The sequence below is a fragment of the Pempheris klunzingeri genome, chromosome 3, assembly GCF_042242105.1.
Source record: "Pempheris klunzingeri isolate RE-2024b chromosome 3, fPemKlu1.hap1, whole genome shotgun sequence".
NCBI lineage: Eukaryota > Metazoa > Chordata > Actinopteri > Acropomatiformes > Pempheridae > Pempheris > Pempheris klunzingeri.
In genome coordinates, this window is record NC_092014.1 from 26,864,175 (window position 1) to 26,881,287 (window position 17,113).

At 44.7% G+C, this 17,113-nt stretch overlaps 2 protein-coding genes across 4 annotated transcripts in view; both read right to left on the reverse strand.

The window, feature by feature from the left end:
* LOC139198780 (sodium/potassium/calcium exchanger 3-like) overlaps positions 1 to 931 on the reverse strand; it is a 40,010-nt gene extending 39,079 nt beyond the window's left edge. The window contains exon 1 of the mRNA XM_070827720.1: positions 713 to 931. Within this exon, the coding sequence (XP_070683821.1) occupies positions 713 to 908 (196 nt within the window). The 5' untranslated portion in view covers positions 909 to 931. The remainder of the gene's footprint in view (positions 1 to 712) is intronic.
* A 3,526-nt stretch (positions 932 to 4,457) lies between these two features.
* dtd1 (D-aminoacyl-tRNA deacylase 1) lies at positions 4,458 to 16,779 on the reverse strand. Of its 3 annotated transcripts, none has more exons than XM_070827869.1 (6): positions 16,693 to 16,779; positions 16,231 to 16,321; positions 14,542 to 14,777; positions 13,401 to 13,498; positions 8,039 to 8,194; positions 4,458 to 5,544 (listed from the first exon to the last, which is right to left on the reverse strand). In XM_070827869.1, exons 1-5 carry the CDS (start codon positions 16,754 to 16,756, stop codon positions 8,039 to 8,041), a joined length of 645 nt encoding a protein of 214 aa, XP_070683970.1. In that variant the 5' UTR covers positions 16,757 to 16,779; the 3' UTR covers positions 4,458 to 5,544. The 3 variants fall into 3 exon arrangements, with proteins under 3 accessions (XP_070683970.1, XP_070683971.1, XP_070683972.1); XM_070827870.1 differs by lacking the exon at positions 4,458 to 5,544 and adding an exon at positions 7,589 to 7,682; XM_070827871.1 differs by lacking the exon at positions 4,458 to 5,544 and adding an exon at positions 7,730 to 7,802.
* Between the last annotated feature and the right edge of the window lie 334 nt (positions 16,780 to 17,113).

Here is a 17,113-nt window from a genome sequence, read left to right on the forward strand (position 1 = left end):
TGATGCACAAATCACAAGTGTATGAATATTCATGCAGGCCTTCTGTCCATGGAAAGTGATAAATGCGTCTCACTTCAGCTGACGCTGACTCAGTAATGAAGTGCAGTGTTGGGGGGGCACAGACAAACATGGGTAGAAGGGAAAAGAGGGGGACGACAGGTACAGAGGTTTGCTGTACGGCAGTTACTCATCATCAGGGTTTCACCTGACTGCAACCATTAGACTGACCTGGCAGGGGGGCACTGAAGGGAACTTAGAGGGAGGGAGAGACCGTCTGCAGTAACCTGGGGGGGGGGGGGTACAGGCCTGTACCCTGGGGCTCACTGCCCTCATTTCACTGCTCTGCAACTAAAACACCTGAACCTGCAGGAGCCTCAGCCCAGAACAGCCCCCCCCCCCCTCACATGAACTCCCATCACAGCCTCCTGCGGACGTGAATGAAAGCACCCAGAACAACTGGGACTGACCGAGGTCAGGAGGGGCTAAAAGTCTTTAACAACATAGAAAACCACAGAGGAGAACTTTCAGTCCCTCACAGTCCCCAGAGCCCGGGGGGGGGGGGGGGTGACGAGACGAAGCCTTAATGTTAAAGTGTCTCCACAGCTGTTTGGTGACACTAAGGGACAACATGGAGACATTTACCGGGGGGGTTGTAGCTGGTGCACCGACACAGACAGGCTAACTGCCCCCCCCCAGCAAACGGAGTGCTCACCTGAATTCTCCGCCAAGTAGGAAAAGCCCTTCACGACCAGCAGCAACCCTCCGAACAAGCAGATCTGGATTAAAACCAACTCCTTCCGTCTCCTCCGCCTCGCTCGGACCTTCTTCTGGTTCGGCATCACTTGCGTCGGCCGATTCCGGAGCCGGATACCCGGCAGAGACTTCCCCTCCACCGCCGACACATCCATGAGGATCCCCGGAGCGAAGCGGAGAGCAGAGACACCGGCTGCCTCCTCCAGTTCCTCTGCCGGGGGGGGGTCACTTCTCTCAGGCAGCGGGTGAGAAGTGCGGGGGGGAGCGGGGGCTGGGGGTGGGGGGTGAGCAGGGGGGAGAGCAGACAGGAAGAAAAGTTGGAGATGCTGAGAGGGCTGCTGGCAGGGAGAGAGCCGCTTCACGTCATGGTGAAGAGGAGGTCTGGAAGTTGTGAGGCTGAGCTCTGCTGCTAGAGTCCTCCATGGAGGGGTCCGTCTGCTGAGGACTGGGGGGGGGGGAGAGAGAGGGAGAGAGGGAGGGAGAGAGAGGGGGGGGGGGGGGGGGCAGGGAAAGAGGGAGAGAGGGAGGCAGAGGGGGGGGGGGCAGGGAGAGAGGGAGAGGGAGACAGAGAGGGGGGGGTAGAGGGAGGAGAGGGAGAGAGAGGGGGGAGAGGGAGGAGAGGGAGAGAGGGGGGGGCAGGGAGAGAGGGGGGAGAGGGAGGAGAGACAGACAGGCAGAGAGACAGACAGGCAGACCTGTGTACTATCTCTATGTGTGCAGATGATCAGTCCATATCAGTGGGGAAGCTGTGTTCATGTTCACATCATGTGTTCCTGACAACAGACACCAGGACGCTGTAGTTATGAGCTTTTCTTTCCTTTGACGGACTGAAGTGAAGACGGACAGTCATTAAAGCTCCATTACTTTTTGGGCCTTTGATGGATTTGAAGCCGTTTGGGGCAGCGACAGCACCTGATGGAGCTGATCCAGCAGAGGAAGCAACAGGAGCTGCAGAGACACCTCCTACACTGCATGTGCATGGATACACACAGTTGGCATTATTGTGACTGCTGAGTGGGGAAATGCACATTTGTCATTATGAGAATTTCTGCAGGAAAACTTTTGTCTTCTTTGTAAGACCCCCCCCCCCCATGAATGAATGTGTGCTCGTGTGTGTGTGTGTGTGTGTGTGTGTGTGTGTAAAACGATGCTGAGATAGCGCTCCACTGTTGATTCAATAAAAGAATGTGTGCATGTTTCAGAGTGCAGCCTCAGTACACTTTAGGTGCAGGTGCAGCTCCATACTGTCCTACATTGTTTACATCTGTTTACTGGCTTTTTTTTTGACACACACTGTTGCCTATAAAGTTGGAATAATTGTTCAATACCCCCAATTTAGTTAAAGCCTGAACACACAGTTTGCAAAGGTTCATTGTGGTTTAAGTTTCACTGTGATATGTTTGGAAGAGTTTGATCAATAAAGTTGAGAAGATCTACACTTTATTTATCAAGAATAAATCACACTGTCACAATCATTTCATGAGAAGAGGTGAAAAACATTTGATTCCAACTTTATGGGCAACAGTGTGTATACGTTTTATTTGACATTTACAACAATTCGAACAATGAGCTTTAGGTTCATCATGCTACATACAAACTAACGCATTGGTTTGGTTGCCGAAAGTACCACAAAAAAAACCCATGAAAATATATACAGTATATTTAAGCTGGTGTCAAACACAACAATTCAGTATTTCACTGTCCTTTTTAACTCAATGTATTTGACATAAGAGCTCAATAAATAGTTTTTGAATCTAATTAAATGAAAGGGTGAGGGTGGTGAGGGTGAAAGGGTGATGTGTGCCTTTCACTGCCCTCTCCTGGGAATGCCATTTATTAGTATACAGCGCAGCAGCCTGTGCTTGAAGGAAATGGCACACTGTACTGCTGAATAATAATCTCATGTTTCCACTCTAATAACCGTACTCGTTTTGGACTAGTTCCACTCAGCCATCCAAACGTCCAGAAATAATGCGGGCAGCAGCCCCACTGCAACGACGGCTTCCAGGTCAACTGCATCCTCTGCAAACAACAATAATGCTGTCATTCTGTCGTCTCAGCCAAAAAAAAGTGAGCGCCATTCCTTCTGAAAACGGATAAAAGGTTTCTGGTTCTCTTCAGACATTGTGTCTCAAGTAAGAGTTGGAACAAGTCATTCATGTAGCCCGGGGCAGACTGGATGTAGTATTTTCCTCGGTTACACAATTGTAGTAGTTGGTCAAGTGGATTGATTTCACTTTTGTCTGCACGTGTTCTCTACTCACTTACTGCATATCTGTGAGGCAGACCAAAGGTTTCACTGTATGTCTGCTGTATCCAGTGTTTTCTATGGAGAACGTCAGGATAATGGATAATACTTTATTCTGGCCAAGTGGGGTTTCTTGATTGTCAGGCCTGAGGTTTCATATAAATAGCACTGGAAACTTTCCAGCAAGAATGGAAAAAGTGGTCAGGGCTCTAGGCAACTGGATTCATTGTGCTTTTTTTTTTTTTTAACCCTTTGGAGTATGGAGCTTAGACTGATGAAATAAAAAGAGCAGAAAGGGAGACAAAGCAAGAGATGTGACAGAGTCGGCCAACATGTTTTGAAGAAAAACTGATGTCTGAGTCAAAATATATTTTCTTCCAAATAAGACAAACACACCGCTGATTTTTTTAGTGCCACATATGGCAAGCAAATTCAGCGACAAGCCACATGACTGCTGTGAAACCTGGCGTGTTTAACTTGCAAAGCGATCTCAGAGTGGGCACGGGGGTTACCAAACAAGATGAATTCCCAACCTCTCAGAGGCGCACAAAAGAAAGAAAAAAGAAAAGAAAAATGTAATGGGAAGGAGGGAAGAGGAAGGAGGAGGGGAGGGGGGGGGGCAACAAATTAAATCCAGTTAAATTGTTTTTCCATAGCCAGTGGGCTTGGCAAAGGACTCTCACAAACACACAAGATGTAAGATAAGTTGTGGAGAAGACAAACCAGACACAGTGTGGCTTCAGATGTAAGAGAATGCCTGGAATTTAACCCACTTTCCCATGTCCTACTGATACCGCACCCACTCCCACTGCCCTGCCCTGCAGCTCAGGGTGTCCACACGCAGGCACACAAAAAGTCGTGTCACTTTGAAACACCCAGGTGGTTCCATAGATAGACAAACCTTGAACATCTGCCCTTCTCAGCACTCCAAGCCCCCCCCAACACCTCCCTGTTACAGCTGTGATCGATTGCAGCTCTCTCAGATGTTTGGTACAGTACATCAATAATCCAAGGCCCCACAGTCTCCTTCCTCCTCTCTTACAGTAAAGCCTGTCTGGCACTGGGATCACAATGCAGTCACTGCAGAGGAGAGCTGCGGTACTGAGGCTAGCTAGCTAGCAGACATATTTGGGTCACGTCTTCCCTCTTGGAGAACTCTTAAGTCCGGGCTCCAGCAGCTCCTCTGCTTCTGCTGCCGCCCCCCACCACAACACGGAGAAACCTCAGCTCAGCACCATTGGAGGAAGAGAGAAGGCCGGGGGGGGGGTGGAGGTGGTATGGTATGGCTGCCCAGGAATAGCTTGCTGAACTAAAAAAAGCTAAAGAGCTAAAGTCGGGACAGTATAGATGGGCCAGGTGGTGATGCTGAAAGAGAAAATAAGGACAAGCATCCTTGCTTATGAAGCAGGGATAATAAAACAGTGGAAAAACACACAGGAAACACAGCACGGACCACTTTTTCTATTGACATCTTTATAAAATGGCAACAAAATGTACATTCAGATCTGTGGCAGCAGGACACTGTAATGATCAAAAACATTAATAAATAGTCATTTATGTTTGGGATGTCTACGCCAGCCCAACCCCACCGGTGTCAGTGCTCACTGGTACTGAAGCACAGCTGGCCTCTCTCCAGAGAGCCACAGGACATGTAATTGAGACAAACTCACTCGTAGTCACTAAGCCGAAGCTACTCGATCCTAGACATAAAATCGACTACAGCTGAAGCGAGCGGTATGGAGCTATCTCTCCCTGCAGTCAAAACCATCATTTTGTCTGTGTGGGTCTGCCGGGGCGACTAAACAAGGTTTAAGAGACATACAGGTAATCAAGGACTTTAAGGCCCAACTGGAATCACAATTAGCGAGTAGCTTTTGTAGTTGAAGATCATTTGATAATAACTTTTAAATGCACTGCTGATATTCTTAACATTGAAAGGAAGATACGTCTGCGAGCCATTTCAGGTGGACCTTAAAACATACAGTTTGTTCATACAGGCAGAATAACCTCTTAAAATAGACGTGACACACTCCACCAATCATGAGGAGCAATAAATACAGTACGGCAAGATTGTTACATTATCACTGTCCTGATGTTCTCTGGCCTTTTCTATAAGCCAAGGACTTGGAGCCGAGTTATGCGTTAGGGTCAGTGCCATGTCTCTAAGAAGAGATTAAGTGGGAACAGCGAGCTGAGAGTGAGACAGGCAGGGAGAATCTGAGAGAGACAGACAGACCGAAACAGAGCCAGATGGAGGTAGAAACACAGAAAGAATGGCGGTAAGAGAATGCAGAAAGCTACTGGGCCACACAGTGTAGTGCTGCTGGGGTCTGTTCATCCCACACTGGTCGACGTCCCTCCATCACACTAAGAAACCTGGGCACACCGAATCAGTCCTGTGTGACACCAGCGAGGGGGACGGCGCTCTGCACCAAGCCCAGAGAAACAGGAAGGAGGACAGTCCACAGTCAGACGTCAGAGTCACTGAGAGTTATGGCCTTCCTCAGGAAGCCGGGCTCACCGTCACATCCCCGGTACAACATCTGTATGAGAGAAAACACAACAGAATTATATTGGTCTCTTGGCTTTAATCATTAATCAATAATCTAGGTAAAAGTATTAAACTGAGCTGTTTCTTCTAAACAGCAGCCATGTGTGGCAGTTACAGGATAATGGAAAAGTGAGCCTGACTAAAATGTTACTGCACTCAGTTCCACAGCTGTATCTACTTTTAGTTAACTATAACTTACTGGTCACACCAGACCAAGTACGGCAGCAGCAGCAAAACTGTTGAGCACATTGAAATAAAAGTGGGCGCCTTTTATTGCTTCTTCGTTAGCAAACCTATATGTGCAGCATACATCCAGCAGACGGGGGAAGCAACATTAGCATCGACTTGGAGAGAATTTCTGGCCACCGTACGAATTCAAAAAGTTCAATATTCTTTCTCCTTTCATTTCTCTGCTCTTTCTGAGCAAAAGTCGTGGGCCGGGAAAACAAAACAAGTGAAAGAGTTTAATGATGATCCCCTGTGGGTTCGTTCATTACACTAAGCTGTTTGATCCGTTGCTAAATCCTAAAAATATTGATTAGTGAAGCTTTAAAGAAATGTAAAAACAGAAGAGACGTCCACTCTCTGAATATAACTGACAGGTCTGCCATCGATGATTCACACACAATTAGAACAGCCGACTGACAACGTGGGCTAGAAGCTGCTCACCACAGCCTGACGAGCCGCCGAGACCTTGTAAGCTGTTTATTTTGAAATCAGAGTCTTGCAGACAGGAGAGGAAGGCAGACTAGAGGAGATAATAGAGCGCTGTCACCAACTACTCGTTCTGAGGAAGGTACACACTGCTCATGTTTAAGTCACGCAAAGCAAACCACAGGAACACCAATTCCTGCTTTAAAATATGCAGCGACAGAGCCGAGCGAGACAGCCCCTTGTCTTTGACATCTCTCTTACATCCGACTGTCCCTCTCCCACCTCTCCTCCCAGCGCGGCAAACACACTTCCACAACTGCTGTGCGTGCACTCCCATGCTGCACACACACACACACACACGAAAACCCAAATGACACTACTCTTCTTCTGACAGTAAGGCTGTATATATTGTTTTGGGGCACATATTTACCCAACCCTAAGACTGGACCGCAAGCTTACAAGGTCCTGAATGGGACAGGGTGTGTGTGTGTGTGTGTGTGTGTGTGAGTTCATGGGAGTATTACAGAACAAGACAGACATAATGTCACACACACCTCAACGGTGAATTTGATTCTGGTGTCAGACACGTCTGTCTGAATATAAGCAGCTGTACCAACGTGTCTAAGTGCGTATCGACAGAAGAGCAGGAAGTATGGCCGCCGTTAATGCACGGTGCCACTGCCAGTTTGGCAGTGAATTTGTTAAAGTGCACGCCTGCCACAGAGTTCACACAGGGAGAGGAGCTGTGCCACAGGAGCCGGCAGCAGCAGCAGCAGCAGCAGCAGCCTCAGCAGCCTCAGCGGGGGATGCAGAAGGGACGCTGACTCAATGCCTCCCCATCTCTATTCTCCCAGAACTCCTCTGTTTTTTGCACTAGTAAACAAATACTGTAGGCAAATAAGATCAACCCTAACTCCTCCTCTCATCCTCCTCATCCCCGCAATATGAACCACAGAATGAGAAACAAACAGGTCTGTCGCTCACGAGCACTGCTGTGTTTCACCACAATGTCAACATTAACAAGGAGAGCAGGCACAGGAAAAGGAGACGTGGAAAACAGAGATGCTGAGGTGAATGTGATCTTTTTTTCCTCTCACTGCATATTTAAAACTACCATATTGGACTTGACACAATACTCTAATATAATAAATGGGAGAAGACTATTTTGGGGGCAGCTGGATTTGTTGACAGAGCAAAATACAAAAAAACAACAACTGCGCAATCTCTTGCAAAAAGGCACAGATGTACATTTTCTGAATATCGTTTCTTTCTCAGGTGTTCAGCTCTGTGAGGGGTTCTGAAAATTTCAGAGGCAAACTGTCTTTAAGACCTTTTTATTAGACCTGCCATTGAATTTAAGAACAATTTAATATGATGAAACATTTAAAATGTTTTTATTTGGAGCAATACAGTGAGCATGTGCTTTGACTAACAGTTCCCTTTTTTTAATGTGAAAATAACATGGAGGACACTCTCCTAGAAGAACAGAAAGAAAAAAATAAAAGATATGAACACTTACATACACACATTTAGAAATGAGAGGAATAAAAAGGATACTTGTTCTTTTCCTCTGGACTAGCAGAGCACTATGTAGAGCTAAATGGAGAGTGAATATAAGAGTTCAAGCAGATGTAAGAAAAAACATTTTGCATCCACACCAAGCATAAGCAAATATAAATTTACAGTCACACAAAAATGAATGAGAGGAGTAGCCAATATGACATGGTGACTGATTCAACCCCTTAATTAGACTCTTCACACAAGAAGTGAAGAGTGTGTGCGAGCATGTGCTACACGTGACTGCATGTGTTTTGGTGCATTTTCCTCCTGACCTAGGACTCCCTCTCTGACGACACATCGCCCTCGGCTCCGCTACTGGCGTTGGGGTCCTGCCGGGAACGTTGGCCACCTTTCTCTCTGCTCGACTCTGAGGGGCCTTTGGTGCGCGTCTTCTCTTTCCTCTGCTGCTGCTTCTCCTGCTTTGACAGCTGAGGAGACACGAGAAACAGGAAAGCTTGGCTCATGAAAAAAAATAAAACGTTTATCCTAGACTTCAATTCAAGCGCCCTTAACATGTACATGCACATCATGTCAAAGGTTTTCTATAGATGTACATCGTGAATAATTAATAGAAAAGCTTGGATTCTGCCTTTAAATGGCCCATTTCGGAAAACAAAGCAATTAAACATGATTGCTACCAAAGTGCTCCAGTTTCCGTTCAACTCGCCTCATCTTCTTTCCCCTCAGAGAACATGGTTGAACTTGATGCGTCCAGCTGTGAGTTTTATCTTACAAAACAGTGAGACTGGAAGAAAACTGAACTTTCATTCTGAATGGCAAGCTGACATTTACCACTGATGTTTCAGATATTTGCCAAAACTATTTCCTGCTTTCTATTTTTGTGGTAGCTCTACTAAAACATCTCAGAAATGCAATGCAAGTCAACATTACTTATTGCTTTTTTTTTTTAAACATCACACTCTGCAGTGACATGTAAAAGGTGAATGGTAAAGTAAAAAAGTTTGATTTACTTTTTATGATGATACACAACATCTGTCTGAGCTACAAAAGGAACAAATCTTATTTCAAAAGGGGCACTCCACTTCAAAATTATTCTGAGTGCAACTCAGCCCTGGAGAGAATGCATGAGTCCCCCTAAGACTCTGAAGGAGTTTGGTGAAGTGTGAGAAAAAACAATCATCTCCGAGGATGTCTGAGCTGTCTGAGAGAATTTTACCTTACAGAACACAGGAGTTGCTGGTCTGCCACTGCCCCCATTGGTTAGCTGGTTTGTATTATTGTGTGACTTTGGTGTTTTAAAACGGTTAAATCAGATCTAACACTAACAAAGGATTGAGTAATTTGTTCCTAACTATCATTTAGATGCAAAACTATGTAAAAAAAAAATAGGGCCCAGATTTAAAAATACTGAAATTACCCTTTAAATACTTTTTGTTTATTGTTGCCTATCTAATCATGAATATTTCATGTCTTTGAAAGCACGTTTTCAGCATCTTTAAATATAAAAAGTAAACTTATATTTACACATGTAGAACTTATATAATATCCCCAAAGTGGATCTTTGGCTGAACTAGAAATGAGACTGGCTCCCTGGACTGAGCCACAAACTGTGAACGTGCTCCATCATGACTTGCAGATCATGACCTTTGCAGTATGGTCAGTATTCACCCAAAGGTCCCAACATGCATTAGAATTAGTATAATTAATTAAAAAAAAAAAAAAAAAAGGAGGAGAAATACGTCAGCACTCCACATCTGACTTGTCTTTGTGGATGCACGACCACTTCTCTCCTCTCCTCGTTTAGAGCTATTCTGGGTTGTCATATGATCACCTCAATGAGTCTATTGTTGTCAGCACAACTAGTCACTACTCCAGTCCCACCGGCCCCTCCCTCTTCTCCCATTGTGTTCTTCACGGCCCATAAAACAGCACAACAGTAATGATTAAGTAGGTATGCTACTTGTCATCTGAAAAAGGCCTGTAAACACAGATGCTGAAACTTTTATGGCTGTCGGGTAAATATTTATGAACTAAATGTCATCTGAAAATCCAAAGCATTACATAAGACATTACATTATTCAAAGAGCACAAAAAGAATTCAGTGTTATTCCCATTTGAACCCATTACAAAGCTCTAGTATCAAACCAGGCCTACTGTCTTTACGTAAAAACCTGCACTTTCAACACCTCAACACAAACTGGACAGTGTAAACAAACACCTGCGTTTCAAAGTCTAATGCTACAGCCCCATTCAGCCCAAACCTGTGATCATGTTGGGTCAGGTTTTTATCAGGTTGGGATTCAAACATTATATAATTTCTGTGTAAGTTGGGTTTCAGCCCAGAGCCCCAAAACGAAATGCACAAACAGTCAGGTGAACAAACAGAAAAACTCAGGACTCCTCTGCTGTCGACCGCAGCCATTCAGCGTCCCAAAGAGAACATCCAAACAGGATGATTTTCACTGCTCTGGATAACACCATTGTTTGGTGGCCGCTTGACCCCGCAGTGTACTAAATCCCTGATTCATGGAAAGAAAGGGACACTGTCTGTTGGCCATTGCTTCATTTCCCCGCGTGCCAAGCTTAGCCTATTGGCTGGCCTTTTATCCCTCATGTTCAGCCTTGGCTTTGGCTCCTCGGCCCCCACAGCAAAACGTCCCAAACAGACAAGATTAAAATTCTGAGGACCGCTTAATATCCCTCCCTTTGGGCTAGCGAGCCAAGCCCACTGAGGGGAGAGCGGCCAAAGCATAAGGACGTTGGCCGGGCTCCATGGATGTGACCTGAATCGATTCAGTTAGACGGATATATGCGCTTCTTTCAAATGGCTGGAATCGTATCCCTGTTACCAAGAGGCTTGGAAGCACTGGTACTGCTTCATCCAATGTGTTGGACATTTAGCTGTTAAGTAAACAGCTGCATACAAATGGTGATTTACTTAGAGAGGTATGTCGAGCTGCAACTTGTTTATCAGTTTTAACATAAAAAATAAAATCTACCTGCTAAAAAAAATACTCGTTTTACAAAAAGGGATATCCTCATAAACCTCTTTCATTATAGATGAATCCAATGATTCCCAAAGTGGGGATGCAGAACCATTACAGGAGGAAAGATATGGAGTGAATCCAACCTTGAACTCACAGCAGACACAATGGGTGAAACTCATACGCTCTGGTAAATGGTCTGTATCTGTAAAGCGGCTTTCTCGTCATTTCGACCACTCAAAGCTCTTTTCCATCACATCCTCATTCACCCATTCACACATCATTCATACAGGAGGAATCTAAGTTGGAGGAGACTGTTCTTTCACACACATTCACACACTGAAGCTGCTTCAGGAGCAAGTTGAGGTTTAGTGTCTTGCCCAAGGACACTTCGACATGAGGACTTGGAACGGCCGATCTGCCGACTGATGGACGACCCGCTGTAGCCCTGAGCCACGGCCGCCCATTATAAATTCTTACTTTGTGTTGCATGAACGGCTGGAACAGATATCGTTAATGTTATTAGTTGCACCTGTACTTTTCCTGCTATTACAATTCAAAATGTTAAATCAATCTGTTTAATTTGGGAGTCATAAAGAAACGAGAGCGCTCCGATTCCTGGAAGACTTAGCATCATTTATTCAGAAAGCAAAATGACATGTAATGCTCGACAGGGAAAGTCAAATTTAAATCATGAGTCTAAATACTGGCAGTTTGGCCAAAAGTGTATCCAGCATTTTAAACTAATAAGATTAATGATGCTAACTGCATTTAAATGTTGATGAAAGTGCATTTTTTGGCATGGTGCAAATTAGTTGGGAACCAGTAAATAAAGCTAGCAATTCAATTCGAACTTTGCCTCGAGGGAATAGTCTTAAGTTTGGCAAAAGTTTGCTTAAATCATTAACATCATGTTGCTCACATATTTTGGTAAGTAATTGAGGTTTGATACTCAGCCCATCATAAGTTTTCACCACTCAGCTCATCTATCAATCCCCCATCGACCAAAAGAACAGACCACATGCGAAGCCCTCCAGCAGTCAGACGTGCCTCATGGTATGTGCTGCAAATGAGTTCACATTGACCCTTTCTGATCTCACTACACTCTCACTCACTCTCTCAGTTACAGCACAAAAAAGTCAATTTGAAAGGAAAAGTCCTAGTTTGCCCACACTCCACTGGAGTGAACAGCGATGGGCTGAGTGGAGCTTGCTGGGTGCAGGACTGGTCGGCTCCCAGAGGGGCAGGTACCGCAGAGGGCGAGCATGAAGTGACAACACAGAGCTCTCCAAAGCCTGCGCGTGTGGGCCTGTGCTGCCAATCATCTGATGCCCACACATAACAACCTGTCACCCAAACACCCACACCCACACACACACGTACACCCGACTAAGCCAAATCGTGGGGCTTTCAGCTTCGCCATGGGAGTGACTGAGTGACAACTCAGTGAATCAGTCCTTGTCCACAAGGCTGTGGAAGAGGTGGCAATGGCAGACGTCAATCTTGGCAAGGACATGGTTGTTACTGTCTGAGTTTTTAATGTTCTTTTTTTTGGTCTAAACTTTTATTGTTCTATTTCAGCATTTAGCTTGTAGAGTTTTAGCTTCAGTACCTGGTCTTGGGGGTAAAGGCTACTTCTACAGTATTGAAGAGTGCTGTTTGCACAGTTGGGAGACGTGCTTCACTATGTTCACCAGCTAGCTGCTAAATCGTTTCGCTGAAAATATAACACCTTCTGTGGCTGTAAGCAAAACTGACCGGAGCTTAGCTTGTGGGCCATAAAACCAAAACAATGAGGTAAAAGGAGCTAAAAAGCTCTCTGGGTTTGCCACTAGGACATAACTGGCACCTTTCATGTGACACGCTGTCTTTTGATCCATTGTTAGATTAAGAAACATTGATGCAGCTTTATTGTTCATAATACAGGCTTTGCCAAATACTACATAATTTAATGTTCATCATGATCTCAATTTTTTGATGTATTTGAGTGTTGTTTCTATTTATCATGGATACTAATTTCATTTGCACTGAATGTTAGTTTAAAATGTACAGTTACATTTGCAGTTATATATTATTTTATATTTTTGGTTTTAAACTTTAAAATGGCCTTCTTTGGTACATAGTGGTACTTTTTAATCACCACATTTATACAATTCTCATTCAAATGTGTATGTGTTATGAAACTATGAAATATCAATATCTTTATTGGCCTCAATAAAACCAGTTTGACTCAAATCGAATGATTCATTTTCATCTAAATAACATTTAGTGGGAATAAAAACACAATTTCAAAAATATTGCCAATCCATGTTTTTCACTCCGTCTAAAACGGCTCTGCTTTAGCGTGAGGACCAAGAGCAACTGCACATAACAGAAGAGTAAATACCCCCACCTAGTGGGGACAAATGAGAAATAAAGTGAGTCCTTGACAAGCAGGAATAGTGGGGGGGTTAATAAGAACCAACGTTCATTATATGTATTCACTCCCAATTTGTAAATAGCTTGTCACTCTCAGTAAAAAAAGTACCTCAGACCAAACTGAGCCATCGCAATGACAAATGAGAAAACCACATCCACTAAGAGCTAGTAGAGTAGAGTTGAAAGCTCCAGTAGAGAGCTAATAAGTGGACCCTGAGTCCAGATGTTTCACCAAACCACTTTGTCCAAACCTTCAAGCTCAATAACGTACCTGTTTGGGGTCCGTGGGACCAGTAGGAGACGTCAGTTCAATCGTAACAGGTCCGTCATTTTGAATGTTCACCTGCATATAAGCACCAAACTTCCCATCTAAAACAAAACAGAGAGACATTTTAAAAGCCATAAAGAATGTGACCTGGAAAATCAAAAACAAGATGAGCCAATGTTTCGTCTATTGGCATCGCTGCCACCATTAGCTTACAGTTTACTCAATCCAAGTAGCCCAGTGCATTCCAAACAACACCCCATCCTATTAACAGGCGGTAAACACAAGTGGAATTTGTTTGGCACTGGCAGTCAATGTTTCATGCGGATGTAGGATAACGTGGAGCCTTGAGACATTGGGGACAAAAGATGAAGGAGCTGGTGGAGGACAGGAAGTTTCAACTTAAATGTTCTCCTTTCTTCCACTGGGTCCTCGAGATTAATGACACCATCTGCACAATGAAGCCATGGGCCGTGGCAGAAAAGTGCTGCATCATCATTTCCTCTCTGGAGGGGGGTACTAATTAGGAAGCCTTATGCCTCCCTTGCTGGGACAAGGTGTTCTCCGCACCTGCTCCCCGGTGGGCTGACCCAATTCACTGCCACCGTCACCGCCACGGCGTCACAGCACTGATAATCCACACCTCCCACTTCCAAGGAAGCCATAACCTTACACTGGGATGGGAATACAGGCAGATAAATAGCGGGGGGACGGGGCACTTATCCAAGCTTATAAGTGGGTGGCAATAACGCCGTCCCTCGATGCTTTGGTTTTTAATTAGCATGGAAACAAACAGCCCACTGTTTTTCAGCCATTGTCCTCCAGCCTCCAGGGACTCTGTGAAAAGTGTGGAGGTCAACACCAGAGGCTGGTTTCAAAAATGACCCTTAAATTCTTTCTATTTTATTCTATCTTTCGACTTTAAATTCACTAATTCCATGAAATAAACAGCAGCTACGAGCTCCTCAATAAATAACTGACATTGGGCTGACACTAAAAGGTTTAGGAATAACTGCAAAAATGGGAAAATTATTCAACAGATTTGACACATTCTGGGAAAAAAAAGCTCCGTTTGCAGCAGCAGGACACGCCACTGTAGGACTAGAAAGGCTGACAGTAACGATGGCTAAGCGATCAGCTCACCCACCCTTGATGAGCTCTGGCTTGTGGGTACTCCTCATGTTCTCCAGGATGCTGTTGTAGAAGGGCTCGGCCAACTCTGCAGGCATGGCTGCGTGGAAGTCTGGCTTGTTGCCTTTCAGTATACACTGCAGTGTGAACTGGCTCACACACAGCACCTCAAACTCCTTGTCCATGACGCTTTTGCTCCACGCTCGCCCATTTTCGTCTTCAAACAGCCGCAGGTTCAGGATCTTGCGTACTCTGAAGACACACGAGAAAAAGCAGCGAGGATTCGACCCATCTGTAACTGTGACAATGACTCTGATCGATCGGGCCAACATTGGCAGCGAACTTACTAGTTTTATTTGGAGGGACCACATTGAACTTGTGCATGTTTCAATCCATTAAAGCGTAACTTTTGTTTCTTAAACCTGGCCATATTTTTGTGTATTTTGAAATGAAATGTAAGTACAAAAAGTTTAGGAATTGGTCCAGTAGATCGCCTTAGCAGGCAGATTGGTATTTGAAGTGTCTGACAACATTATGCAAAAGATCCCTACAGACTCCCTGCTGTTCTACGAGGTTCAAGTTTTTGTCAATGGAGTCTGGTGGCCTTGTAGAGTGATAGAACGGCTGTTTGGATCCTTTCACTAATGTTGTCAGACACTCCCAATAACAACCAGAGCCTGCTGGTGGCAGAAGCGAGCACTTTCAGTGGCCATACTTTGAAAGACAGGGCTAATAAAGATGAATACAGATATAAAGATTATTGCTTTAATATTGCTTTTATTGATCCTCACTGATGGTTCCTTGTGTTCCAGACACTCATTCTTTTCTATTCATGTCTGCATGTAATGAAAATCAATTAGCAGATTTTTTTAACTTCTGAAATCTATCAATGTGAACATTAAGTCTGCATTACTTTTAGTCTTGGCTAACTATTGCTCCATGGTAAAGCCTACCGTGCAACACAGCCTACAGTCTCCACTGCATTACCCGCACCAAAAAACTAATGCAGACTTGATGCTCAGTGTGTTGGATTACACACCTTGCACTAAAATGAATGGAAGCCAACAGTTGCCTGGAACAGTAAATTACAGTAAAATATGTAAAACACAGCACTGTAGTTTTCCAAACGGTTAGCTGTGACATTATCCAGGCCATAGCATAGACAACACACGCCCAATGACAATCAAGATAGAAGATTTTCTCATTATTTTGATCAGATCTCATGTATTGAGTTAACTGATCAACTGTTCATTGTTTACACTTTTGTAAATTTCATCTCACAGCATGAGGGTAATAAACTCTCCATTGTAGAATGTCAACTCCCAGCAGGGTGTATTAAGTATTATTATCATTAAAGCCTAGAATAAGATAAGAATGCTGAGGACATGAGCTTAGTGCTCTGAGTGGTGCCTATGACCCCGAATGTAATGGATTTATAGTGGTGTGGCCCTTTAATGGTAGAAACTATAACCAAGCCAACAGGCCTCCAGGATTTCTGCACCAATATATGGATCAATATTCATTTTTCACATAAACAAAAGATGCTGATGATTATCCTCTAAAATTGTCCTATAAAAATGTGCCTATGCACTTGACAGGGTGTTTGAAGTTGAACTACAACCTAGGCAGTGCTCTCTGGTGGACAGTCCTGCACATGACACAAATCATTTCCTGTTTGTGCTGTTGGAGATCCGCAAACACTTACATATATTCAGCATCCCTGTGGGTGTCCTCCACTGATATACCCAGCAGCACACACAGTCCGCGTCCTATCGAACTGACCTGTTCCTCTCCCACTGCAGGAAAACACCACAGGGCTGAAGAGTGAGTCTGTGGTCATTTCAGTGACAAGCAGCCTGACTGACACGTGACAGGCTGAATGACATCTGTCAGTCAGTCATTCATCTGCCACCGACAACTAGAGGACACAACACATCATTAGAAACTACCCTCTGAGCCTGAACCCCCCAGCCAGCAGCTGCTCTGCTCGGGCTGTGCTCAGGGACACGCCTGGCTGTCTCGCCGAGAGTGCTAATGCTAACGCGGCTAGGTTAGCTGAAATGCTAACTGTTACCTGTTAAGAAATGAGAGCTACTAGCCGCGGTTTGGCGACAATACCAAAGGCGTCAAAGTACGGCAGCTCGCCCACTTCAAACCAGAGGCTCACCTGTCACACTCGCCTTGGTGACTCTCTGAATGATAGCTTTCATTGTTGTGACAGCCTCGGGCATGGACGTAGTCACGGTTCCGGGTCACGTGTCGGTCCCCTCCCGCCGCTGACGTATCATCGCTCTCTGACTCGAGTCGAGAAGTGACGTCACCGTGAGGGCGCTCGTTATAAAATCCAGAGGATGACCGACCTGTGACGATAAGTCACGTCACAACGACACAACCCCCCCGGAATGTCACGCCAAACCATTCTGTGTTGTGTTGATCAGGAAATGTATTTTAGTTTCAGTAGTTCCTGGTGTGAAAACGCCTTTGAAATGAATAGTTTTACATTTTTGGGAAATAAGCTGATTTACTTTCCTACTAGACAGAAAGACTGATACCTCTCTTATGTCTGTATGGTGAATATGAAGCTTCCT

What these genes read in the sequence shown, in the direction of transcription:
- dtd1 (XM_070827869.1), bottom strand. Translation starts at nt 16,756, where the DNA reads ATGCCCGAGGCTGTCACAACAATGAAAGCTATCATTCAGAGAGTCACC. An exon ending in CAAGCCAGAGCTCATCAAGG is followed by an intron (nt 13,499 to 14,541) that starts GTGGGTGAGCTG and finishes GTTTTGTTTTAG; the next exon opens with ATGGGAAGTTTGGTGCTTAT. An exon ending in GTCCCACGGACCCCAAACAG is followed by an intron (nt 8,195 to 13,400) that starts GTACGTTATTGA and finishes GTGTCTCCTCAG; the next exon opens with CTGTCAAAGCAGGAGAAGCA.